Here is a 27,850-nt window from a genome sequence, read left to right on the forward strand (position 1 = left end):
GTAAAAAGAACAGGAGTACTTGTGGCACCTTAGAGACTAACACATTTATTAGAGCATAAGCTTTCGTGGACTACAGCCCACTTACTGCACCACCTGCGTTTTCAATGAAGGCCGTACTCTCAGGCCAGGATGACACAAAAGCATTTGGATTTCAATGGGTTTTAAGTTTGGGGTTTGTCAAGAGAAAGGAAAAAAAGACACCAGGGACCTCCATACAATCTCCCGCCTTTTTTTTTTTTGCACTGGATAAACAGGTTTTAAATAACTTGCCCAAAGCCACACTCCCAAATCAGTGGCACAGCCCTGATTAGAATTTAGGAGACCTGACTTCCGGCCCTGTGCTCAGTCCACTAACACACTGCTTCTTCTGCCCACTTAAGAAAGACTCCTTCCATTGCCATCAGCTACCAGAATAATTTTGTCAAAAGTTTGATTGCAGTGTATCACTTTGGGCCTGTTCCTGCATCCGGTGGCAGAATTCCAACTAACTGCAATGGGAGCATGATCAGGCTCTTATGCGCTATCTATCTGAGGGTAAAAGAAGGCACACTCAGAAACAAGAGGAGATAAGCGGAGGGACTAGATTAAGTAGCAGTAGAGGGGTAGAGACTATGTTTTTCAAGCTCATGACAGTGAGCTGTTAGAGCAGATAGACATGGTGCAATTCTTCACGGCTTCCCCATATCAATCCAATAGTCCTGCATTAACAATCATGCCAGGCTGTATAGTGGTTTTGGAATAAACACAAATGGAGATGACAAGAAAGCTACCAAACTCAATCATTTGTGTAGCCTGTGTAAGCAGCGCTTAGATGCTACTGTGACGAGCAGTAGTATGAGATTACCTAGAACAGGAGACAAAGACAAATCCAGATCTCCTAAAATGCATCAAATCATCATATCCTTTACCACTGAAATTTATCACTCTACTGCGCCCATCATGCTGATATCCAAGTATCGGATGAATGAATACCCACTCTCTCATTTGAAGGCCAGAAAAGACCATCATTTAGTCTGATCTCCTGTATAACACACTCAATTACAGACCTCAAACTCACAATACTCCAACAAAAAAACTTCAAAAACAGACTCCAACGAGAAACTGCAGAATTGGAATTAATTTGCAAACTGGACACCATTAAATTAGGCTTGAATAAGGATTGGGAGTGGATGGGTCATTACACAAAGTAAAAACTATTTCCTCATGCTAATTTTTCCCCCCCTACTGTTACTCACACCTTCTTGTCAACTGTTGGAAATGGGCCATCCTGATTATCACTACAAAAGTTTTTTTTCTCCTGCTGATAATAGCCCACCTTGATTGATTACTCTCGTTATAGTTAGTATGGCAACTTTCATTTTTCATGTCCACTGTGTGTGTGTGTGTGTATATATATATCTTCCTACTGTATTTTCCACTATATGCATCCAATGAAGTGGGTTTTAGCTCACGAAAGCTTACACTCAAATAAATTTGTTAGTCTCTAAGGTGCCACACGTACTCCTCGTTCTTTTTACAGGTTCCAAATTTCACTTGGTTGCCCCTCTATTCAGTCCAATAACAAATGTTTCATTAAAGTATACATCTTCCAGAAAGGCATCCAGTCTTGACTTCAAGACATAACAGATGGAGAATCCACCATGCTCCTTGGTAGTTTGCTCCAGTGGTTTTTTCCATTTTTACTATTCCAAATTTGTGCTTTACTTCCAATTTGAATGTGTCTGGCTTTGAACTCTCAGTCATTCATTCTTGTTATATCTTTCTCTCCCCACCATTCAACTCTTTAGACTGGCTGCATTCTTTAGTGCCACAGGTGCATACAGTTCTTTATGGTGTGCGGAATGCTTTACAATAAGTTGGATGATCCACAAAATAATGGAACCCCTTGTCTTAAGGGCCTACAGTTTAAATGCACATGTGGTCACAATACAGCTCAAGTCTACCTACCTAAATATGTACAAGTCACCATGGTATCTAGGCACAACACAGAAGGCCTTTTATTTGTAAGTAGAGGATGATGCTTATTTGACTATAGGCTGTTCCAGACATACTAACCATTATGTAATGAGCTCTCTACACTAACAAAATCAGTTAAATTAATTAAGAAACAAGGAATAAGCCAGCTAAAGTAATTATAAAATATATTTTGTTCTGTTAAAGTTGAATGACCAACAACTCTGTTGCTAATGGGAACAAATGTAGTTTATGACTGTAAAAGCCAAATCACAGAGGAAACAAAAATTCCTAGCAAAGAATGAGGACTATCAGTTTTCAGCCTTGACAATGGTCCTGCTTTCAAAGAACTCTTTACTATACAGAAATGAGAACGGTTGCAGAGAAATCTCATTTTTCAAGATCAGAGCAAAAGAAAGTCAGCATATGATAAAAATCAGAATCAAATTTCTTTAAAAAAAGAGGGATGGCATACGTCAGTCCAACATTAGGTAATTACCACACCCTATTAGGAACCCGTTTCACATATACTGTTAGAAAAAAGTAGTACATGTTGGAAGCCTATTATTGTGAAAACTGAAAGTGTAATTTTCAATACATGAAGACATATGAACCCCTGTGGGGAATTCCAAATTATGGCAGCAATTATCCTGAATTAAAACCTCTTTGTGGAATTGATAAGGCCCCAGGTAATGGTACATAGGAAGATACTAGTATCACTCGGCAAATGGGACAAGGTGGGAAAGAATAAGATCATCTTGCCATTCTTACCAACTTCATACCCTCCTATTTATATTCTGTCTTCCATGACTGATAACAGCAGATAAGCAACACTCAATTGGCATGCTTTGCAATCACCTGCATGTCTATTGATTCCAATTCAGCTTTCTGTTCCATCATAGCAAGCTGCAATTGAGAAAGAAATTTTCCATTGCAATAAGCAATCTTGGTCAATTACACACAACCCAAGACTTGTTTTTCACCTGCATAGGGCATTCAGCAACAGTGCATGAATCCACATCCATTGTACTAACTCTTCTTGAAAAAAACAACAGTACATAAGTTCTTCCAAGGCACTGACTCACTGTATCTACAGGCTTGGTTCACTGTATAGTCACAAGGAATGTCACGCACGCTCGTTGGTCAAAATAAATAAAAGTAATGTTTAATATAATAAGGTTCAAGATACAGTGGCACTAACGAGTAAGGCTATGTTTTAGTCACGGGTATTTTTAGTAAAAGTCACGGACAGGTCACGGGCAGGAAACAAAAATTTACGGCCCGTGACCGGTCCATGCCTTTTACTAAAAATACCAAGCACCCCCCATAGCTCCCATTGGCCACGGTTCCCGGCCAATGGGAGCTGCGAAGTTAGCGTTCTTGGCGGAGGCATCATGCAAAGCTGCCTGGCCATGCCTCCGCCTAGCAGCTGAGCGAGGGGGATGTCGCCGCTTCCGGGAAGCCTCCCCAGGTAAGCGCCACCCAGAGCCCTGCCCCCTCCCACACCCAAACTCTGCTGCTAGTGAGAACGCGGGGGCCTGAGACTGGTGCGCCTGGCACAGGGGCTGCTTGAGCTGCCCCTGAGCCAGGCACACCAGACACCGCAGAAGTCACAAAAAGTCACGGAATCCATGACTTTCCATGACAAACTCGCAGCCTTAACAATGAGTGTACAAAAAACCCCAACAAGTAACTATTAACTTGTCATGCCCTTCCCATGCCCGTGCAAGAGGAAAAACGAGCTGAGCTTCTTTGGAAGTGAAGAAAAGCACCTGTAATGCTGCTAGACGAATTACCAGCTGTGAAATCTTGGAAGGAAAGGTTGACAGTTTTGCCTAAGTAGGCCTCTAAAAAGGAACATTTTGAGTCTTGGCAGCAATATTTGTTCACAAGAAGAAACACGCTCTGCCTGGACCACAGCAATACGAAAGATAAGTAATTGAAGTTGGACTGTTTGGGGACAGTGTGGTTGTAGCATTCCCTGGAGAACCAGGAACATTTGGAGGCAAGATAAACCTTCCAGGGAGTTTAAAAATAGAACTCGAAGACTTACAACTGTGATGTGACTTAGTGGACAAACACCAGCAAGCTGTGAGTACTGTCACACCCCCTTCTCTCTCCTTTGATTCCATGTCCCAGAATTGTTTGTGTTGTTTCAGCGTAGGCTCAAACTGTTGCAAGTTGTTTGATCCTTTAAAACTGTAAGCACTGGATGTCAACAGATATTGGCACAATGACTGAGACAAACAATGCGTAATTGATACATTCTTACTGAAAGTTGTCTGAAAGGCACTTTTCACAATGCCATTACATTTAAAGGGTTATCTCTGCAGCCAGAAAGCCTAGAATATTTTAATTTTTTTTTCCAAATCAAGAGGATAAAGTTTGGAGTCAGTAGAAACCTACTGAAAACAGCCTCACAAACCAATTTGAGCTCACAATTCCAAAATGTTCTAGAGCACTCTATGGATAGCTAAAAACCGCAAAGCCACTAATTTATTTAATACCAGCCTTGGTAGCAGTAAGATGATCTGCCAGATAAAAACCCTGTTCTCAGCAAAACTTCGAGCTGTATTCCCCTGGCCTCCATAAAACACCCAATGGCAGCCTTCATAGTGTAGTTAAAGAAAAAAAAAAAAAAAACCCACACAGCAACACTGGAAGTAGTTTGATACTTGGGATCCACAAACTAACAGGGCAAGGAAAAAATGTAGGACACCATGCCTTACTGAAGGAAAGCAATACCAGGTTTACAATGGCACTGGGCCCATGCTCGGAGGGGGCCCCGGCCTGACCTGGCCCGCTGCTTCTGTGCTGCGCCCCAAGCTGCTGGCTCCAATCCACCCCCTGACCAGTGGCGTAGCCAGGTTCTAAGAGCAGGGGGCGCAAACATAAAAAGGCGCCCCCCCCCCCCGGCTCCTCCTGTGGACACGCCCCCCCCCTTGGCTCCTCCTCTGGCTGCTCCACTCCCCACCCCCCCCCCACATGGCTCCTCCGGCCACGCTGTGGCCATGCTGCGCCCCCCCTCGCTCCTCCAGCCGCGCCGCCTCCCCCTTGGAGTCTTGGGCCACCCCCCGGAGCAGCGCTCGGCAGCATCCCGGGCCCCCCACCCTCCCAAGGGGCTTCTGAACCACTTGTGGCAACTGGCAGCTCCGTCCGCCTCGCCCCCCAGCTCATTGCTGGCTTGCAAAGACTTCTGTGCATGCCGCCCCCCGCCGCCTCCTCCTGGTCTCTGGGGCAATTGACTTGCGGAGAAAGGGCAGCCCCTAAGGAAGCACGGAGGGAGAGCTCTCACCTGACCAACGCCAGCCTGAGTGCGGGAGACGCCGGGCAGGCTTCAGCAACGCTTCTGAGCAAGAGAGGCAGGCTGTGTCCTGAAATAACCCTGCAACTACGGCAGCGGGGGGAGGGGGGAGGAGTAATGCTAAGCACGGGCTGAGAGAGGAGAGCGGGAGCAAGCCCGGGCTCTATTTCTCTTTCTGTTCCCTGGGCCATCCTGGTTGGCTCCTCCGGCCGTGCCACGTCGCCCCCGCGGCCTCGTCCCCCCCCCCCATGGCTCCTCCGGTAGTGCTGCCCCCCCTTGCCTGCAGGAACTCAGCGCCGGCCCGGCAGGCCAAGCTTCAGAGTGGAGCGTGGGCCCCGCCTGCTGGCGCCACGGTAACCCCTAACTAAGGGGACGTTTTTGGAAAATGTGCTGAGGGGAAGCGGCTGCTTCCCCTGCACCCCCCCAGCTACGCTACTGCCCCGACCCCTCCCTCTCCACCACTCACTCCTCTCGACCAGCTGGCCCAGGGCTTATCTCCACCTCTCGGCTCCGCCCACCAGCCCCTCCTCACCCATGGTCCCTTCCCCTGTCAATTGCCAGCTCCCAGTTGATCATCAGCCCCAGAAAGGAAGATCTACATCAACAAAGAAGAACTGGAAAACGTAGAATACTTTACCTATCCTGGTAGCCATCTCTCACAGAGGGCAGATATATTCACCGAGATTCAGCACAAAATCCACTGTGCCAGCCTTGCCTTTGGCAGACTGTCTCGCCAGGTGGGTGTTCAACAATCAACATCAGAACACACACTAGACTTTTAGTTTATAAAGCAGTGGCATTCCCAACTCTCCTCTACAGCTGTGAGACTTGTTTCAGAAAACACCTGAAAAACCTGAGACACCAAGCACCAGCACTTTCTTCAGATGATCCTCAACATAAAGTGGGAGGATTGCTGCACTAATGTCAGTGTCCTCACAGAGGCCAACATCTTCAGTGTTGTGGCCCTGATTATCCAGCACCAGGTGAGGTGGAGCAGGCACTGTGTGCGCACGCCTGATGTACCCTCACCAAAACAATTGTTGTACGCCCAACTCACCAAAGGAGAAAGGAAACACGGAGCCCAAAAGAAACGCTTTAAAGACATCCTCAAGATAAACATCAAGAGATGTGGCATCGACACCACACACTGGGAGACGGTAGCCCAAGATAGGGATAACTGGCAAAGATTTGTCAGAGAAGAAAGGTCCACTTTTGAGAAAAATCGCCTTGCATGGCCCAACCCTGACTTCCAATACCACCTGCAACATCTGCCAATGAGCCTGCGGCTCAAGGATCAAACTCCTCAGTCACCAAAGGACCCATACAAAATAAAACCTGTGAAAGAGATCATCCTTGACCTTGAGGGATCGCCGATCGCTTTTTCTTGTGCAAGGAACTGGATGTATTCACTACTAATGCTACCAGCAAATTCATATTAAAAAGGAAAGCACTTTTTCAGTCTCCCACTACCAATTCGCTGACTCAGAGCCATCACTGTTTTGAGGTCATTCACCGGTAAAGTAGTTTCTGCAGGTATGAAATAATTACAGCACAAAATAGTTGGGCTCAAACATATTAATGTCATCTGCCATCTATCTGCTAAATCCTGTGCCTCCAGAATGAGTAATTTCAATTTATGCACAGCTGCAATGCAAAGAAACAAACAATCTGCTTTATGATATTTATGCATCATCCCATCCAGATGAAATGGAAAGGAGAGGACTGGGGAGAGGAAAAAACGTTTCTCTGGAGTAAGTCTCAGGATACCGTGCACACACACAAAACCCCTTTGAAAACAGATATCACCTTCTGCTTCACAGCTGCTACAAGCTGTCTTCTTTTTAAGGGTTAGCAACATTAAGCTAAAAGGGAATCACCCATTACAGGTTTGCTTTGTGTTTAGTATGTGGCCAAGTGACAACACTCTTCTTGGTCAAAAACAACACCATGGCAACTATGCAGTCATGTTGGGGTTGGTTTAAGACCCTCGTGGGCTTCCCTTCATGTCGGCCACTCATGATCATTTCAAACAGCAGGAGTGAGGGGGCCACTTAGGGATCTGGGGCAAAATCAGTACTTGGTCCTGCTATTGAAGGCAGGGGGCTGGACTCGATGACCTTTCAGGGTCCCTTCCAGTTCTAGGAGATATAATAAATAATAATATATGGAGATATCCTAACTAATTTTTCAGCTATTCCTAGTAATCTTATTAGGTTTATCCTTTCAAATAGCAATGTGATTTAAGTAAACTGTGTCCTTTTGAATTGTTTTTATTATATTCTATAGGTCTCTGAATGCAGATACAGAGGAAGACAGTAAACAACTTCATAAGACATTAATTGGCCTCTCAGAGTTGGTAAGACAACTCCCACCTGTTTATGCTCTCTGTATGTGTGTATATATATCTCCTCAATATATGTTCCATTCTATATGCATCCGAAGAAGTGGGCTGTAGTCCACGAAAGCTTATGCTCTAATAAATTTGTTAGTCTCTAAGGTGCCACAAGTACTCCTGAACTTCATAAGAGTATTTATATTGCAATTAGTTGCTGTTTGTCTGGAGACACAAACACCCTAAATTAATCATTAAAGCATCACAAACTTTAAGTCTAATTTGTGATAAATAAAAAATAAGCTTCATTTTTCATAATGCATATCCTTCCCCAAAACTCTTTTTACTAAGGATCTTACAGCCCTTTTCGAAACTTTAAGCCTGACAAACACAGGGTTAATGTAATCACTTTTGCAAGACTTTTATAGCTTGTCATGTCAATGAAGAATTTAGAATTTGAGGTCACAGCAAGTCTAAGACACAGGTGGGAACAGAATCCAGGAATTCCTAACTTCTAATTGTCTACTCAACCATTTGACAACACTGCCTCAAGCACTGTACTGTAAGTAATCTAAATTAGAAGTTAAACAGTTTTGCTTTACCTTAATCTCTATTCAACAACATGCTTTCATTGATGCTACCCTTACATATGGAATGCTTTCTATAAATCCGTCTTTAAGGCCACTATTCACTCTTTCACATCTCTTCTAAATGATACAGAACTTTGATCTGTTTATTAATAAACCTAATTCATAAGAAACTAGGGGTGCTGACCTCCCTACCACCTTGCAGATTAATGTCTCTCACGTTCCTGCAAGCGCATTAATTATGGACACAATAATACAGTGACGTCTAGTTAGCGTTTACACTAAATACAGTCTAGACTTAGGACATGTCTTCACTAGCAACGTTAAAGCGCTTTAACATGGCTTGTGTAGTTGTGGCATAGGGCTGGGAGAGAGCGCTCCCAGCGTTATAAAAAAAACCACCGCCACAAGGCGAATAGCTCCCAGCACTGGTGTGCTGTCTACACCGGCGCTTTACAGTGCTGAAACTTGCAGCGCTCAGGGGGGTGTTTTTTCACACTCCTGAGTGAGAAAGTTGCACCACTGTAAAGTGCCAGTGTCGACAAGCCCTTAGTCACTCACTGCATCTTAGCCCCTAGAATGTTTTCCAAAGGCTTTAATTCCAAATAAGGTTACTGCCTCCATTGTATAAAGCCAAAATTTCATTCATATCTATGCACTCCAGGCAAACCAGAGAATGAAAAGAAACTGAAGTGCAAAAGAAATGCAGTTCTGAGCACACCTGCATATAAAACTTACAGCAATCTATATTTTAGGGGAGTGAAGTATTTCTTTAAAATTATTTTACTTCTTCCCCGTCTGAAGATGAACTTAAAGGAGGTGGGAGGAAGGAAAGGAACAGGCTGTTGCATATAGTATTGAAACTGGTGAGCTTGTTATACCCATGAAAGTAGTTCTAAAAAAAAAAAAATAGTCTGATGGAAAAAGCATCTAGTGAACCGAACATCTGGCTATCACAGAAGTCCTAAGAACTCCCTGTTAGTATGCAAATTCCTCTGGAGTGGGCTATGAAAACAGGGGAGCTGAGAGGTGCAAAAGACCTGGCTCTAATTAAAAACAGTTTTCACTTACATTATAGTCCACAGTATAGAATTTACAAAGCTTTTCATAGCTCTGATTTGGATGGTCACAACGAGGGGAAGATTGACTAGCAAAGAGCCAAACCGGGGGGAGGAAAGAGGGATGGGAAGAACGTATTTATCCTTTAGACATTTACATAATTGTAACATTTGATTTTTTTAACTAAGTTTATTTCATGTTTTGCTTGAGAAAATACAGCAGTTTCTTTTTATATTAAGCACACACAAGCCTGCAGGGATAGTTACAGGTTCTCTTTATTACATTTTCTCCATAGCAAGAGTTTTTGATTAGTTTCTGCATTTTCACTTTTAGTCTTGAGTTAGTATGAAACTATTTTACAGCCTGATTACATTCTCAGTCCCAAACTGGTTGTCTTTCAAATGCAGAACCAAAAGATTCTTATTCCAGTCACACATTTAAATGTCATTTCAACTTTTTGTTCTAAAAATAAAAAAGAACATTAAAATAACTATAGTAGGTTTCATCTGACAACTGTAGGAATTTCTGAATCCTTGTTTTATGTCTCACACCAGACACAGCTCTCAGGCTGTCACGTGATGACCATATTTGTCTAGTTTCACAAATTAATACTTAAGGCCCTGGACATTATGCAGTTATTTAGCCTCCCAAATGGATGAATATATTTACATTTTTGCCAGGATGCTACATTAATCCACATATCACAAATCTACAAAAATTCTCATGTTACTGCCACCTTCTAGTTCCTTAGTATAGACACCTATCATTTTCTGTACAACAACGAACTTCCTTTCTGGCACAGCTCCTAAATGTCCAACTCCTGCACGTGGTAGGTGTTTCACATGGCAGCCACCTTCCCATGCTGTCCAACTCCTAAACCACATAAGAGTGGAACCTCCACTTCTGTGTGGTTTATGAGTCTTAGATGGCAGTTGCATACTCTTGGAAGCCTCCTCCTGCTGTCTTCAAGATAGAATTTCAAATCCTTCTAACTCTGCCTGTCCCCACACTTACCCAGCTTAAGTTCCATGCAGAATGGGTAGTCAGTTGCCATCCAGTGCCCAAGCATCTCAGGAGTCCACACAAGCTCTTGATGAATTCACGTGGCATTTGAGATCGATCTCTCTCTCTCTCTCTCTCACACACATACACACAGTCAGAATTATTTCAGTAAAATTAAAGATCCCTTTGGAGTACAAAATACAGTTCAGCTCTACTGCATAAATCAGGAAATATGCTACATAATTTAGGTCTAATATGCCTTGTAATACAATAAGTCCTACTAATAACTGACTTAAAAAGTAATTGGTTTTGCCAAAAATCTGTGCAACCATTCAAATAGTTAAGTCATAATTTTAAATGACAAAGGCCTGGATTAGAGGAACTATTTTACAGCTAAACTTCAAGCTTGCTTAGGAAGTTGATCTATAAAAGTCAGCAAGAGTTTGCATGAAAAAATTTCATAAGAAAGATCTCCAGGTGATCTTACTGAACACATCTGTTAAATGCTGTTTTCAAACACTCAGACAACAGAGCTACACAGGCAATACTAGTAATACAGGAAACATCAGTCTCACAAGGCTCTTTTTGCTTACTAGAATTACCGGTTAGCTGTATTTCCACACCCTCCGTACACCAATATGGATCTTGTAAGCTGCAGGCTTCCCCTCAGCTCATTGTCAAAAGGCCAACCAGTCACAGTCCAGGATTTTTTGGAACTTTTTCATAAATGCTACGTCCTTCCTTAGTGGATGCTTTCATATTACAAGACACAGTATGAAGACTTGTTTAGTGTAAGACTAAACTGAATATGTAACTCATACATTCCACTCACAATTGGAGCTTTAGAAGTGAATATGAACACTCATCCATAAGGCAAGAAATTCCTCAACAGCATACTGATGTGCACAGAGCCAATTAACTAACAAGTTCTGTTTCTACTCCCACAGAACATCAGTTGTGAATTGATGCCATCCCAAGCAAAAGTAAAACAACAGCTAGCAACAGGGAGGAAAGGGGAAAGAAAAAGGCTGTAAATTGTAACTTGTTCTCCTTTCATCTTCAGGCACAGAAACATTTCCTTCCCCAGCAAGCTTGTGGTCAAACAGCAACATAAGAATTGCAGGACCAGACCTGACAAGTCATCCATCTAGTCCAATATTCAGTTTCTGGCCACATTCAGTACCAGATGCTTCAGAGTAAAGTTCAGGAAACCACATACTGAATAGTTATGGAACCTGCCCAATAAAGGAAGCTTCTGCATAACCTCAAGAAACAAGTGGTCATGGCTTATGCCCTGAATCATGAGGTTGATATGCTTTCTAAAAGAAAATCATCCTACTTAATGTAACTGTGTATGTTCCCATCATCAATATAAATAGATAATCCTTTTATGAATCCTATTAAGCTTTAGGCTTTAGTGATATATTGTGGCAATGAGATCTACAGAGTAATTATGCATTGTGTTGCCTTTCTACTACTTCACTGAATGACCTATTGTTCTTATATTATGAGAGCACATAAGAAGTCACACTTTGCCTTTTCTACACCATTCATTATTTTACAAATCATTCCATCTCCTCTCTAAACAGTCCCAATTTTTCATCTTCGTGTATGCGTCTCTAATCATTTTGGCATCCCAACTCTGGAAATCTCCAGTTTCTGCTCAGTTTTTCAGATGGAGTGACCAGAACTGAAGACTTCATTATTTTAGGCAAGGATGAACTGCTGTTTTTTTTTTAAAATACAATGGCACTATATTCACATTCCTTTAAAACCAACGTTAAACAATGAGCAGATGTTTTCATTGAACTTCTCAGGTCCTTTTCCCTGAGTATTACATTAGTTTGCATTTGTCAACATAAAATTTCATCTGCCATCATGCTACCTTGTTCACGTAGATTTATTAGGTCCCTCTGGAATTCCTCAGTTTTCTCTAGTCAAGACTAGCCTAAATAATTTCTTCTAATTTGCAAATTTTGCATCTCATTATTCAGGTGTTTTCCACGTAATTCATAAAAGTAAAATTCTGGTTCTAATAGCGTCTTGGGGGCACCCCAATGTCAATATTCAATATGGCAAAAAGTTGACCATTTATTCCTACTCTCTCATCTCTTAGCTGGTTTTTAAACCTATGACAGTGATTACTTCTCACCCCTTGACTACTTAGTTTGACAGATTGCATATTTTAGTTAGCAGTTCAGCCACTTCACTCTGTAGTTCCTTCAGAACTCTTGGTTGTATGCTACTTAATACTCTGGACTCAAAGATCATTATTTTCCAGCACCAGGTCTTTTGATACATCAATCTCTTACACCATCTCATCTTTATTACCTGAAAAGAGCAGGTCTGGGGAAAACCCCATCTCCCTCTCTTCTGGAACAGGAACAAAGAGCTCTTAACCTCATTAAAAATCAATCAGTTCCAACACAGAGAAAGAGTTGAAGAGTTCAGCATACTAGATTATCTACTGTTTCATCTCCAACTTATTAAATCAGGCACTCATTCAAATCTGCGGTCTATGAAAAGTTCACCCTGCTCTAGAACAGCTAGGCTGTTTGCTGAGCTCCATGAAAATTAGTTCTGCTTTCTCAATACCCTGTCAAGTTCGCTTAGATAAGATTTATCTCCTAAGGGATATTACCCAGTGGTTAGTGGTAGCCATAATGATCCAGTTGCCATGTCTCCATGGCTCTTCAAAGTAGAGCCTGTTAAGAATCTCTACTGGCAAAGGCTGTAGCCCATAATTGTTTGCCATCACCCGCTCAAGTCTCTGTAGGGGCTGCCACATCTGCCTCAGAAAAATCTGCGGAAGGTGAGTGGCTGAAGAATCCTATAAAGGCACTAAACGTTCTTGCTTATAATTGGTTGGGCTGCTGCTTATCAAGTGAGCGAAAGAGAGGTAACCCATGAGTTCCAAACATGCATACTGAGGATGCAAAAAATCTCAGAGTTGAGTAAGATGCCAGCTGATTCCATCTTCAGCTTTCTGAAAATCCTTAGGGGACAGTGAAAATTGTGTAAATTCTTTAAACAACCCAGTTTCCTTAGCAACAGACTCTGCTGTCATTTTGAACACTAAAAACAAACAAGCCATGATTTATGTTTTTTTAATTTATTAATTTATTTATTACTAAGAGCAGTGTTAGATATTTGATGGTTGTTAGATATTTGAGGGTCACCGTCAATTACACTTGTAATTGAACAGTTTTTACCTAATATTTGTATAGCCGAAAGATCATTTTTGTTTGTATACAAAAATCATCAACTGCATAAATGACAGGTTTCAGAGTAGCAGCCGTGTTAGTCTGTATCCGCAAAAAGAAGAACAGGAGTACTTGTGGCACCTTAGAGACTAACAAATGTATTAGAGCATAAGCTTTCGTGGACTACAGCCCACTTCTATGCATCCGAAGAAGTGGGCTGTAGTCCACGAAAGCTTATGCTCTAATAAATTTGTTAGTTTCTAAGGTGCCACAAGTACTCCTGTTCTTCTTTTTGCAACTGCATAAAGTAGTCAGTTGCACAGTTTACATGGAAGGTCCCTTGTTTGTCAGTCTGTCATACAATAATGGGGAAGGAGGGGGGAGGGTTGAAAATAGTAATGTGACTATAAAACCATAAATAGGGACTGGAACTAAAGAACATGCATAGTATCTGAAAGTACTTTTAGCGCTTAATAAAGGCACATGGTAAATAAAATAAAATAAAGTACAATACTCTTTGTAATGCTGGCTTCTATTGGACAGATTTAGTAAATGCTGTAATTTACAACCATCGCTCTTTGTTTATAACCCTGGGTGTGACCACTATGCAAATTAGCGAAGGGTTTATCATTTACACACAATTATAGTTATGCCCTGTAATTTAACTCCTTTTCCCTAATTGGTCAAAAGTAGTTAATTTCTAGGCTTTCAAAAAAATAATCTCAGTATTTTTAAATACTGTGTTTTCTAAACAAAAAAACAAAACAGAAGAGTCTAGAATCAAGAAGCCTTAAAAGCTTCAGGAAGTGCTATCTATTTATGGGTTATTCAAAAACTTAGTTCTTACAGACATCCCAGTTGCTATGCAGATATTATCTTTTCACCCTTATCAAAATGAATTCATACCCTCCCCCCATGCCAACCACAAACTAATAAACTTTTGACTAATGCTTGCAGTGCACTGTAAAATTTTATGTTGGTGAGGAAATATGAGCTCTGACCTTTTGCAACAGAGAGAACACAAACAGCTCCATAAGATAAAATTAGGCTTGGTCTACACTAGGAACTTATCTTGGTATAACTACGTCGCTCTGGGGTGTGGATTTTCAGGCGACATAGTTATATCAGCATAACCATAGGCACCAACTTTGTGGGTGCCCCAGGTCTCAAGCACCCACGGAAAAAATCGGAGGTGCTCAGCACCCCCGGCCTGTTGCCTGGCCTGCACTCTGCCCTGAGGCCCCTCCCCTGCTTGACCTCTTCCCCTTGGGCCCCATCATGCTGCGCCTCTTCCCCTGAGGCCATGGTCGTTTGCTCCTCTCTGCCCCCTTCTCCTGTCATTCGTCTTTAAGGCAGGAGGGGGCAGAAACGAACGAACAGTGGGTGGGAGGTGCTCAGGGAAGAGGGCAAAGAGGAGTGAGCAGCAGAGGCACTTGGGGGAGTCTCGGGGGAGGGGGCAGAGCAGGAGCTGGAAGAGGCCAAGTGGCAGTGGGGCCGTAGGATGGGGTGGGAAATCCACCAGCAAAAACAAAAGTCAGCACCTGTGAACCTAACCCCAGTGTAGATAGTGCTATGTCAACGGAAGGGTTTCTCCGGTCGACACAGCTATGGCCACTCAGGGAGGTGGAGTACCCATGCTGATGGGAGATGCTCTCCTGTTCGCATAGGTAGCGTATTCACTAAGTGCTGCAGCTGTGCCGCTGCAGTGCTGTAAGTGTGGAGATGGGAGGAGCTAGACAGAAGATCAACTTCTAAGGATTTATAGCAAAGCATTTTTTATGACAGCAGCTTTAGAGAAGTTGTTCTTGGTAGGCCTTTGCAGACAGCATTACGGAACAGGTGTGTATACATATATAAATAAAATATAGCTTCCTTCTTTACAAGGGAGGAAGAACATACACAAAACCAAAGTAAGATTAGAGCTAGTACTGTAGCATACCAGCTTGGAGGTTATTCTGTAGATTTTGAAGTTGATCTACTTTACATGAGCAGATTACTGACACTACCAGCAAAGCCATAATAAGGGCTACTCAGTACAGTAACTGGCTTGATTTCTCTGTCCCATGTAAGACCACTCCTGGGTTAAGGAAGGCTAGCAGGGGTAATAAGTGTCTTCAAGGTGTAACCTGTTCAGAAACACACAGAGTCAGACACACTTCATCTAAGGCTTTCAAATCATTTGACTAGCATACATTAATTTTCACCATCTCTAATGAAGTAGGTAAATACAAGATTCATCCTGAAGATGGGGAAAAACAGAAGCAGAGATGTTAAAGTCCAAGTTCTCAAGATATCCATTAAGAATTGGACTAGAACTCAGGAGTTTCAACTTTTCTTTTAAACAACACGCCGAACTATGAAGTTTTGCTTTACAAATCTAGAGTATCATTAAAAGATTAGTCACTGAACATCCAGTCATATGTAAGTAAAGCCATAAAGCAGACAAAATAGTTGACTTGCTGGATTGTTTAATGTTTAAAATAAAATAAAAAATAAAACAAATAAAAGGGAGTCAAACCTTCCAAACTCTACAGTTGATTATTTTGTGATGCAGGGGAAAGGCAAGTGGGGAGAAAGCCTCCTTTAATACGGAATACAAGGATCCCAAGAGTTACTAGTAACTGAATTATAAATTGCCTTGTTCATGTACAACCTCACTTCACGGACCCTTATCCCAGACTAGGACATCTTATCAACTGAATTTTCGTTACTGCCTGAAATCTTCTACCTAAAACTTGAAAAAAGCAGTGAGGAATTTTCCACAAACTCATGGGCCTGGCCTCGAGGAATTTGTGTGGGGAGGATGTAGGGACAGTGCAGATGTTTTGATATAAATCTGCTAGATACAGATACGTTCCCTCAACCTCGTGCCACAGCCAAATTTCTCTGACTCTATGCTACCCTTTTCAGTTATGCAGGACTGTATTTGTCCCTAAAGTAATATTTCACAGACTCAAGTATCAGAGGGGTAGCCGTGTTAGTCTGAATCTGTAAAAAGCAACAGAGGGTCCTGTGGCACCTTTAAGACTAACAGAAGCATTGGGAGCATAAACTTTCGTGGGTAAGAACCTCACTTCTTCAGATGCAAGTGAATCTTGCATCTGAAGAAGTGAGGTTCTTACCCACGAAAGCTTATGCTCCCAATACTTCTGTTAGTCTTAAAGGTGCCACAGGACCCTCTGTTACATTTCACAGACTGTGGAAACTGGGAAATGGAAAATACTTGCTTGCCTGTTGACTTGGCCACAGTACCAGATTTTCTGACATTTGTGGATGGAGAGATGTGTAATGCAGAGCTTTAATCAGACTGGCCAATGTCACAGGTAAAGGACAGGGATGAGATAGCCACGTAATCCATAAAAAAACAACAATGAATATGAGCTACTGTGTTCCACACCCTCAACCTCCATGTGGCTTTGCTCCAATTATATGGTTCTCAGTTTTGTACTTAGGCCTTCAGTCTATTTACTTAGAAGTGGGAGGAACGCTAGTTTTCCTTTCACAGGGGATACACACCTTGTAATCCCAATATAACAGTCTAGCAAATCTGAACTTTGCCCGTTGTTTAGTGAGCTGACTCAGTCCAGGGAAGTGAAAGCACTTCCACCACGTGACTGAATTCCCCACCCACAACATGTATTTTAACTACATGTTCCTTACCCACTACTTTACATGAACAGTTTAGACAACTTTCGAGACAGAATTAGTTGGTCTTGTGGCTAGAGCAGAGGACTGGAGTTATGAGCTAAATAATGTGTGTTCTATACCTAGCTCTGCCAGACTTCTTATTTGACTTCGGGCAAGTCACAAAAGGCCTGAACCAGCTTCAACTGACTTCAGTAGAAGCCTCTTCATTGACATCAGTGGAAGTTTGCATAGGGTCTCCTTAATCTCCTTTTGCCTCACTTTTCCACATGCTACTTAGGGCTTGAGAAGTTTACTTGACATCTTCTAGCCCAAAGACTAAGTCTACAGGACAGGATGAATTACTGTGCCACTACACTCCTCAAACCACTGTAATTTTAAGGAAAAAGTAGTTATGCATTGTATTTAACACTGTCAACCAACTTTAAGTAAGTTTTTTGAAATGTAAAGAACTACAATTTTCACCTGTTATTCTTTCCTTACCTTCCTAGCATCAATATACTTCCTAACTCCTGTTTTTGCTCTTTTTTTAAATAAATGGATAATGTCATCTCTTTTGCTGTATTATTTTCAGTACATTTTCACTGGTCTCTCTCTATACTTCACCCTTCTTTCTTTCAGCCCACTTTGTTTTCTGTTTCTCCTTTCTTCTCCTGAGACCAAACAAGAAATAAGCTAGTAACTCTCCCCCTCTTTCAAACATCAACAGGACCTTTGGCATTTAGGAGTTAATAAATTTGCAGTCTCTTGGCCATTTTCTACACAAAAGTTAGTCCCTGCCTTCAACTGTCATCTCCATGCTAAACATTCCTAATGCATCTAATACCATCAATATCTAGGCACCTATTATAGCTATAGATCTCTCCAATATGCCTGCATGTCCTTTCCCTTACTGACCAGACACAAGCACAGTTGGGTAAAAAAGTATGAGCAAATTTCCTTCCTCCAAAAATGAGGGAGACTTTGACCTGCTCTGAAATCAGCTGTCACATCTAAAACAATGCAGACAGGAGTACAGAAATGAATAAATGAAAAGGTAACTAATGGCATTATGGGTTGAAATATTAGTTAGGGAAGGGTGGTGAGCAAGTATTCACTCTAGAATCACCTGTAGATCTCAAGAGTATCTTACTGAGATGGGTACACATTATTGGCCTCATTTTAAAGATGGAGAATTTGAGAAATGTGCCCAAGATCACATGCAGGAACCAAAATCTCCCAGTTGCTAGATCCATACCTAATGTACTAGACCAGTGCTGCTTAGTTTAAAAGTCTTACCTGGCATCTCCCTTTGCAAGATTGGTGTTTACAGGGTGAAGAATAACCTTGTTTGTGTCCACATCCACCACACATTTTGTATGCAGATCAAACTCTATAAAGAAACAAAAAAGTGTCAAATGCTATTCTTAATGTACCAGATTTTATGTACCATTGCTTCCTCTAGCCACCAAGCTCCCCACTAGCCACACAATAAAAAGAGAACTAGTGTTAAACTTCAGTGCCAGAGATATTCTATTGTGATTGATTTAGTCTGATTTAAAAGCATTTATTATTTTCAAAATGAAAGTAGTATTTAAGTTTTGTCAAAGGCAATACAAGGCTTCTTTTAGGGAAGTAACTATTAGCATGGTACCACCTTGGCAGCTCTCCTTGATGCTGTCAGTTTCACATATCTTGTCAGGGGGTAGGCTGGCCCTAGTATGAGGCAAGTTTCCAGTTATGTACTCATCCACTGGTGTGACACAGAGATCTCGTGCCAGTTGCCAGCACTGAGACACCAGCAGATTCCAGACCAACTACTAGAGACAAGAGGGGTGACATCCCTGAAAGTAATAGGCTAGCTGGTGTGAGTAATAAAACTGTTAGGAGAGTATGGGAATACTCTCCACCTCAAGTACCGAAACTAGTTTTTGGTAGAAGTGAAGCAAGACTGAAGTGCTTACTCACCAACAGGTGGAGTCGTCGATAGGGTGAAATGGGAGCAATATTATGACACTAGATCTAGAAAATCCACTTTTACAAGGCCCCAAATGAGTAAATAGTATTATTTTCTATAGTCATGACAGATACTAATCATACTGCTTAAATCACTTCTGAAAGAAGCTCAGATACTATGATTATGAAAGCTGAATAAGAACCTGAGCAGAATATCCTCACTTTTACATGCTACAAAAACCTTAGTTGAGTCACCAAGATGTGTTCATGCCTAAACTGACTAACCATGTTTACTGTAATCCTCATCCCCACCTCCACTCTTTACATAACATCTCAAATTTAGACTGTAAACTCTTTGAGGCAAGGACCATGTGTTTCAAGTTATTCTGTGAAACACCTAACACACTTCTGGGCACTACAAAAGTAACATAGTAGACGCAGGTTTCTTTCATTTTCCATGTAGCCATCTATGAATAGATTTGTTTTTTACCTTATCACAAACAGGTTAAAAAAAACCCTATGACGGATGTGAAGGCTCAGACACCAGAATGCAAAGAGCAAAAACTAATTTTTTTAAAGTCTCACGATTTTTAAACCAATCTTGTGATTATTTTTAAAGACTGACTCTTGATTGACTGCTTGGGGCTGGCAATACTGATTAATGCTACCAGATCTACTGGGACTAGATACAGCATTAACTGGGGAAGCACAATCAACAACCACTTGTTTCACTGAAGGCAGAAGAATACTACCAGGATACAGTAATCGGCTGATTAATTTTGGAGACTTCACAGTTTCATCATCTTGGAAAATATTTACTATAGAGTAACAAAAGCCTATTTCAGAGCTGCAGAGCATGGGGATGGGAAATCTACCCTGAAAACAAAAGAAATCAAAAGTATGTTTGCCACCTATCCAAATTTACCTTTTGGATTTGCATCAGGTGTTTAACAAAGTCATGTGAATAACTGTTAGATGATGTGCACTCACCACTCACATGTGCCAGTATGTTAGCTTCATTTGAATGAATGAATTCCTATTGTGCAACTCAGGCATGAAGGAAAATGGTGGGCATTTCCTCTCTCCACACCTTTTTCTTGATTCCTTCAAGGTGTGCTTGAGGGGACATTCATCTTCTTAAAATCATTAGAAGAAGACCTGAGGAGCTGCACTGGAGTGGGGCTTCACCTAAGTGCATCAACCTCCTGGCGACCCTTATGAGTCTTATAAGAGATCCCACACACAAGCCTTATGCTTTTAGCCCTGTGACTAGCCCAAAGACTTTGTGGGGTTATGTCAACTCTACCTCTTTATTTAGGGTGAAAATTAAGGAACTGCATGTCCAATTTCACCTCAAATTTTGTAGATAAATACCATTTTAGGCCCACACCTAACTTACCAGTTCTAAGGCAGATACAACTTTCAGGGGATTTTACAGATTGGATCTGGGACCCAAAGAAATCAGGCATATATGGAAATTTCTGAACTATTACATACTGATGTAGGGTATTTTTAAACAGCTACCTCTGAGGTGGCTATAGTTCAATGGTAGACAAAGTGATCCTAATATACAGTTTGTAAGAAGTGCTTTGTGATAATTCTAAGGAAAAGTGAGATGCTAAAGTAAAACTTGTATGCCTGCAATTTATCAAAATGTTGGTCAAGATTGAGGAGTTATGTTGCCTTTTAAAACAAGCATTTCAGTTTTAGGAAATCTGTTGGCTAAAATGACTAAAAGGTGTATTTTATGTGGTTTATACTGAATAACTGAAGTATGAAAACTATGAAACATGAAAATGGTATTAACTGTATAAATAACTAAAGCTTTAATTTTTCTGCTACGTCAAATTTGGCCCGAAATAGAAGTTCAAAATAAGCTTTCACAAAGTTTGAGACCAACAGAAGTTTTACCTGATTTATTTTTTTTAAAATGCCAGTGGAATTTCTTTTTTCCAATTTAAAACAGATTAACATTGCTCTGCAAAGTTTACAACTGTATGTTGTGGTATTATGCTACTGCATGAGGACCTAAATGTGAAGTTAGGTTTTTGTTTACTAAAGTTTGTCCAAGCTGAGAAAAATGCAGAAATCTAAACAACATTAAATGTGAAGAGTTTTGAAAGCATTTATTTTTAATCTTGAAGTTTTACAACACAAAAAATGTTTTAAAAATTATTTTAAAGAAGCACCATCATCTTAAAAATTAGGGTGTTTTTTTTTTTAATGTTGAAAGTAGTTTCAGATACCACATATGCTCTCTGTCATCTTCTGTTTTAGAAAAATCTGAAAAGTCATTATTTCTTCCCTTTGCTATGTGAAAGGCCAACAAAGGGAAAACCAACTGATGATATACGAAGTACTGTCAACTGCACAAAGTAAACAAAACTAAGAAGAAAAAAATCTGAGCAAAGTTATAGCAAATGTAGGCATTCCTTGTACAACAGTTATTTAAAACAGACAGCAGTGTGATTTAAGGTGATATGTCCCTTCAACCTAACAGGTCTTTATTTCTAGACAGTCCTCTTTCAAGTTTCCTCTGCTATATAATTGTGTAAGTACAATTCATAAAATTTTCAGTTTGCAGTAATTATAGATTGTTTAATATGTATGAGTGCATCAGGAAGAGCACAATACTGTATTGCGATCACATCAGCTAGAGAAGTTATAACTCAAAGAGACGCTCGACATCACGAGAATTAATGACAAGTTGTTGAAAACCCATGGGAAGTGTTCCTTTTGTCTTCTGCTGCTTAATCTGATATACAAGAAAAGAGAGCCTGCCAAATGTTCCTCATAAAGGCATTCCATGTGGCGGTGCATTCTTTTTTACAGATATTTCTGCTGCTGCATCTACTGTTCATTGCACAAATATTTTAAGTAAATTAATTAGTCTGGAAAGTTTCTGATCCAGCAAGTACGCTGGTGGAAGTATAGAGTGCAAGACTACAAAACTGCTCTGCTCCATTGAAGTAATGGCTGCTTTAAAGTTACACTCAAATCGTAATGCAATGGTGTTTACTCTCCCATAAACATGCTAACCAGAAACCAGTTTTAGCAGAGTTTACGCTTTGACTTTATCTGATCATTTGTTGACTTCAAAATGATCAAGTAAACATAAAGCCAAAACATCAAGGTAATCTCATACAAAACTAGGCTTAAAAGTACATTTACTTAGTTTAACAAAGTATTTGCCTTTGCAGTATACACATTTGACTCAACTGTGATTGCTCAGAATTAAGGCTACGATTATGTCAAGGAGGTCACAGCAGTTACAGAATCTGTGACTTCCAGAGACAACCGTGACATTTTCTGCCTGGGGCTAGAACTGTCAGCAAGCAGCACCGTAGCTCTCAGCTGCTGCTGTCGGCAGGCTCCCAGCAGCTCCTACTGCAGGGCAGCAGAGGGACCCCGGAGCTCCCAGCCCCAGCGGACAGCAGGTCCCCCCCTCCCCGCCCGAAGCGGCCCAGCTGTGGCGGGTGGGCGGGCCCCAGAGTCCCTTTGGGAGCCGGAACCTCCTCCCTCCCCATTTTGTCAGGAATATTTTTAGTCAAAATCAAGGGCAGGTCACGGGCTTCCCTGAATTTTTGTTTATTGACTGAAACCTGTCCATGATTTTTACTAAAAATATCTGTGACAAAATCTGAGCCATACTCATAATTATTATCCCCCTTTGAGAGTAAATGCTAAGCACACCCAAGGAATTACAAGCATTTCTCAGTGATGCAATTATATTTTAAGCAAGCTGAAACAAACTAGAACCACATGCTTTATCTATGTGTCACTGCATAGTTTTCCACAGTGATCCCCGGGTTTATTATTGTTTACACTATGAGAGTTTAATATTAATATACTCTAACCTTTCACTTTTAAAAGGATAATGGAGAGTAAAATGTATTATTCTTCACATACTGACATCAAGATAAGCAGCAAAGCGTCCTTATAGACTAACAGACGTATTGTCTGGAACAAATCAACATACCCTTAGAGTCCCGACCGGGGTTATTCTATCTACTACTCAAGATCCACAAACCCGGAAATCCTGGACGCCTCATCATCTCGGGCATTGGCACTCTCACTGAAGGACTGTCTGGATACGTGGACTCTCTACTCTGACCTTACACCACCAGCACTCCCAGCTATCTCTGTGACACCGATTTCCTGAGAAAACTACAGTGCATTGGTGACCTTCCAGAAAACACCATCCTAGCCACCATGGATGTAGAGGCTCTCTACACAAACATCCCACACACAGATGGAATACAAGCTGTCAGGAACAGTATTCCTGATGATGCCACAGCACAACTGGTTGCTGAGCTCTGTGACTTTATCCTCACACACAACTATTTCAAATTTGATGACAATATATACCTCCAGACCAGTGGCACCGCCATGGGCACCCATATGGCCCCACAATATGCCAACATTTTTATGGCTGACCTGGAACAATGCTTCCTCAGCTCTCGTCCACTCATGCCCCTTCTCTATCTATGCTACATTGATACAATACGTCTGTTAGTCTGTAAAGTGCCACAGGACTCTCTACTGCTTTTACAGATCCAGATTAACACGGCTACCCCTCTGATACCTGTCATCAAGATGTGACATTTACCACTTCATTTGTGAAACTAGTTATGCTCTAACAATAAGATTAATCATGCATAATAAATGTCAATTCTCAGATACATCATTTATATTTCTGTAGCACCTTTCATCCAGAACATTTCACAAACAATATACACATAACATAGTGGAAATGCAACCACCTCCAAAGTGCAGGGCAACAGAAAGTTGGTGCACAGGACATTGCATAATAGTGGAAAATATACAGCAAGGACACTAAGGGCTAGTCTACACTGCCACGGCAGCACGTTAACGTGGCTTGTGTGGTCGCGGCAGAGCGCTGAGAGAGAGCTCTCCCAGCGCTATAAAAACAACCACATCTCCATGAGGGCCATGGCTTCCAGCGCTGGTGCACTGTCTATACTGGCGCTTTACAGCGCTGAAACTTGCTGTGCTCAGGGGGGTATTTTTTCACACCCCTGAGCGAGAAAGTTGCAGCACTGTAAATTGCCAGTGTAGACAAGCCCTAAGGAAAATTCCTTCTCTTGAAAAGAAGGTCTTAATATCCAAGCTGAAGCAAGAATCCTTGTTCTTACATTCAACATGCTGGGTGGTACTCAATTTATCTACCTTGGAAAGAGGTAGGTCTGAGATAACATGACAGAGATTTAAACATATGGTTCCAAGGAATCTAGGTACTTCAAATTTGAAGCAGAGATCACTAAACCATCTTCTCCAGCTAAGGTCGTTGTTAAGATGAACAAGGGTATGCTATAGTTAAGATCCCTCTACACTAATATATAGGTATAGTACATCACTAGATAACGGAAAGGATTTATATATGAATCAAACACATTTAGTCCATCTATCAATACTATTTGGAACAAAAAATAAACTTGAAGACAGAAGTGTAAAAATAGATTTTAAGAGTTCAAATTGTCTGCCATTAGATTTCCCTTATTTGTTTTTATGGATCCAGTTGACATTTAACTGGATCACATCACACACTTTCATAAAGTGAAGTAAAGCAAAGCACTCACCCTAGCTACCACAAAAATAAATGTCACTTCACTTGAAGTTACAGATTGGCATCATGATGAAATTGAGAGCTTGTGAATATTCTTTAGTAAAAAGAATTACATTGGAACCAAGACACCCCAACATAGTTCTAGTCAATTGAAGGAAACAGCTGTGAACAATAGCAATCATAATAATTATTATTAGATACTTTGGTAGCACCCCAAAAAGGTTCAGGGTTTCATTATGTTAGTTGCTAAATATACAACAACGAAGATATGGTTCTTGCCCAGACCACCATCAGGTCCTCACTCATGTGAGTAGTTCCACAGAACTCAATGAGATTACGCACATAAGTGTTTATAGTATTGGGATGCAATCTGAGCCAAAATGCAACAAATGAGCAACATAAGTGGACCAATGAATGTTTACTCAAACACCCACTTCAATGCAAGCAGTTAGTGTGGTAAACCTGTCTTGCAAGGAGGCAGATGTAGTTATTTATATGGGGCCCAATCCAATTCCCATTAGCTATAATGGGAGCTCGTTCAGTCCAATAGTACCATAGATAAAATGACAGGTTTCAGAGTAGCAGCCGTGTTAGTCTGTATCCGCAAATATATGCATCCGAAGAAGTGGGCTGTAGCCCACGAAAGCTTATGCTCTAATAAATTTGTTAGTCTCTAAGATGCCACAAGTACTCCTGTTCTTTTTACAGATAAAATGGTAACCTTTTCAGCACAGAAATCCTTGTACTTCTTCTGCAAATAACCTATTACTACTTATTTATACAATGCCTAGAAGTGTAACACAGATTTATATGCCACTTTATAGATCTACAGCAGAAAGCTCCCTGCCCTGAGGAATTTACAGTCCAAAGACAATAACAGCATGCAGACATCAAGAATATTTCAAAGGTTAAGTGTCTACAGTCAGTCAGCAACAGGTTTATAATATTTTAAAGTCTCCTTTTGGGGGTCATGAGCAATGACCCTAAACAGAATTCAGACTATTTCTCAATTCACATCCAAAGACCTCCCAAGATTCATACTAATGTTACTAAAAATGAAATGCAAATTACAACACAGGTTTTTAAAAATCACTCTCGTGCCGCTAGGTTTATTAAAAAAATAAAACCACAAGAACAACTTTTAAAGTGTTACCAGAGGATGAGCCCTAAGACAGTCAGACTTTAAGATTACATAACACATACCTCAATTGCAACATTGATGGGCAACCCTCATTTACCTCAGTAGTACACAAACCTGGCATTACCTCACTGTTCATTACAGTAAGTTTCAGGTGAATCAGAAGTGTTGTATTGAGATACTAATTGTGTGTGCGTGTATATTTTGTCCTCAATTTATTTCCTGACTTTTTTAAATGCTATATTTCCTTTTGTAAATTTGTTTCTTGACCAGCTGCAGCAACTGAATTTTTCTGATTAAAAAAAAAAAAAGTAAAAGAAAAATACCCAGTCTGTAATTGAAACTTGCCTATGGGGTGTATTATTTTTAAAAATTCCCCCATCGATTCACAGTTCCTCTTCCAGCTGCTTTTATCCTCATGTCCCCATAGTCTGGGACACTTTGGGTCACTCTCACATGTGGGGGGAGGAGTCATTTCGTGGAAGGGAGAAGGGAAAGCTGATGGGGGGGGGGGGAGATTGAGATGGGGGGGACAGGGAAGGAAGAAATCTGAGTGGGAAGGAAGTGAAGGGACAAGGAAGGAGCCCCATTGTAAAATGGGTGCAAGAGGTGGGGGATTCTATGGAGGCAGGAAGAGAAGAGAGGAAGATTACGAAGGGGGAGACCTTAGAAGGAATGAGACTCATAAAGGACAGAAATGTGGGGTGGTTACAGGGGGGGCGTGAATTAGTCGGGGGGAGGGTCTCTCTCTCTCTCTCTCTCCCCAGGGGGTGTCGACCAGTCACTATCTCTCCCCCCCCCAGCGAGGGGAGTGGGGGGGGGTATTGGCCCGTCACTGTCTCTCCCCCCCTCAGAGAGGAGGGGTGGGGGGGGTCGGTCGATGTCTCCCCCCGCCCCTCAGATGGGGAGGCTGTTAGTCAGCGTCTCCCCCCTCAGCGAGGGGCAGGGAGCAGGGTCGGTCGGTGGCTCTCCCCACTTCTCTCCCTTTCCCCCCTCGGCCGGGCGCGCAGGGGGCTGGGCTGGGCTGCACTCACCTCTCCTGTTCATGGGACGGACCCGCACCGCCACCTTCACTTTAGAGTCACCCATCCCGTCGCCGCTCCTCCGACTCTCCCTCCTCCTCGGCTTCCGTCTGCCAAGGAGGCACGGGACACCCTGCCGGCAGGGGGAAGCGGAGGGAGGAGCCTCGGGACTCCATGCGGGAGGGAACGGGACTACAGCCCCCAGCGGGCAACGCGCCACGCCTCGGGCCGCGAGGGTCAGGAGGACGTGATGCGTGCTGGGAAGCGTAGTCCCGCGCGTCCCTGTGACTCAACGTAGAGCGTTGCATGCTGGGACATGTAGTCCCTTGAGGATGCAGGGACCGTATTAGGTGGTGCCCCTGCCTTCTGGGCCGTTCGCCTCGGGCCTCCGGCAGGCTGGAGCTCCTCCCCCTGCTCCCCCTCCCCTGCTGCCCAGCGCGCCGCTCCGCAGCGCTCTGTTCTGAGCGGCACGGCAAGGGGGCCAGGGGGTCGGAGAAGGGGCAGGGAGGTTCTGGAGGGGGCAGTCAAGAGACAGGGAGCAGGGTTGGATGGGTCGGGAGTTCGCGGGGGGGGGTCTGTCTGGGGGTGGGGATAAGGTTTTGGGCAGTCAGGGTACAGGTAGGGTCCTAGGGGGCAGTTAGGGTGGGGGGTGTCTCAGGAGGGGGCAGTTAGGGGATAAGGAACAGGGAGGCTTAGGTAGGGGGTGGGGTTCTGGAGGGCAGTTAGGAGCAGGGGTCCCACGAGGGGGCAGTCAGGGGACAGGGAGCAGAGGGGTTTAGATGGGTTAGGAGTTCTGGGCGGGGGGCTGTCAGGGGGTGGGGAGTGGTTGGATGGGGCATGGGAGTCCCTGGTGTCTGTCAGGGGGTGGGGTGTGGATAAGGGTTGGGGCAGTCAGGGGACAGGTAGGGGGTAGGGTCCTAGGGGGCCAGTTAGGATGGGGGGAGGGTCTCAGGAGGGGGCAGTCAGGGGACAGGTAGGGGATAGAGTCCTAGGGGGCCAGTTAGGATGGGGGGAGGGTCTCAGGAGGGGGCAGTCAGGGGACAGGGTCCTAGGAGGCCAGTTAGGATGGGGGGAAGGTCTCAG

General features: G+C 42.4%; 1 protein-coding gene across 8 annotated transcripts in view; it reads right to left on the reverse strand.

The window, feature by feature from the left end:
- Window positions 1-26,938, reverse strand: part of KIF13B (kinesin family member 13B) — a 191,821-nt gene extending 164,883 nt beyond the window's left edge. For all 8 annotated transcript variants that reach the window (XM_042848909.2, XM_042848907.2, XM_005290653.4 and 5 more), the window contains exons 1-2: window positions 26,780-26,938; window positions 18,364-18,457 (exon numbers count right to left, since the gene is read on the reverse strand). In XM_042848909.2, coding sequence (XP_042704843.2) covers window positions 18,364-18,457; window positions 26,780-26,834 — 149 coding nt within the window. In that variant the 5' untranslated portion in view covers window positions 26,835-26,938. The remainder of the gene's footprint in view (window positions 1-18,363; window positions 18,458-26,779) is intronic.
- Window positions 26,939-27,850: the final 912 nt, after the last annotated feature.

Source organism: Chrysemys picta, chromosome 3 (assembly GCF_011386835.1).
Source record: "Chrysemys picta bellii isolate R12L10 chromosome 3, ASM1138683v2, whole genome shotgun sequence".
Taxonomy (NCBI): Eukaryota; Metazoa; Chordata; order Testudines; family Emydidae; genus Chrysemys; species Chrysemys picta.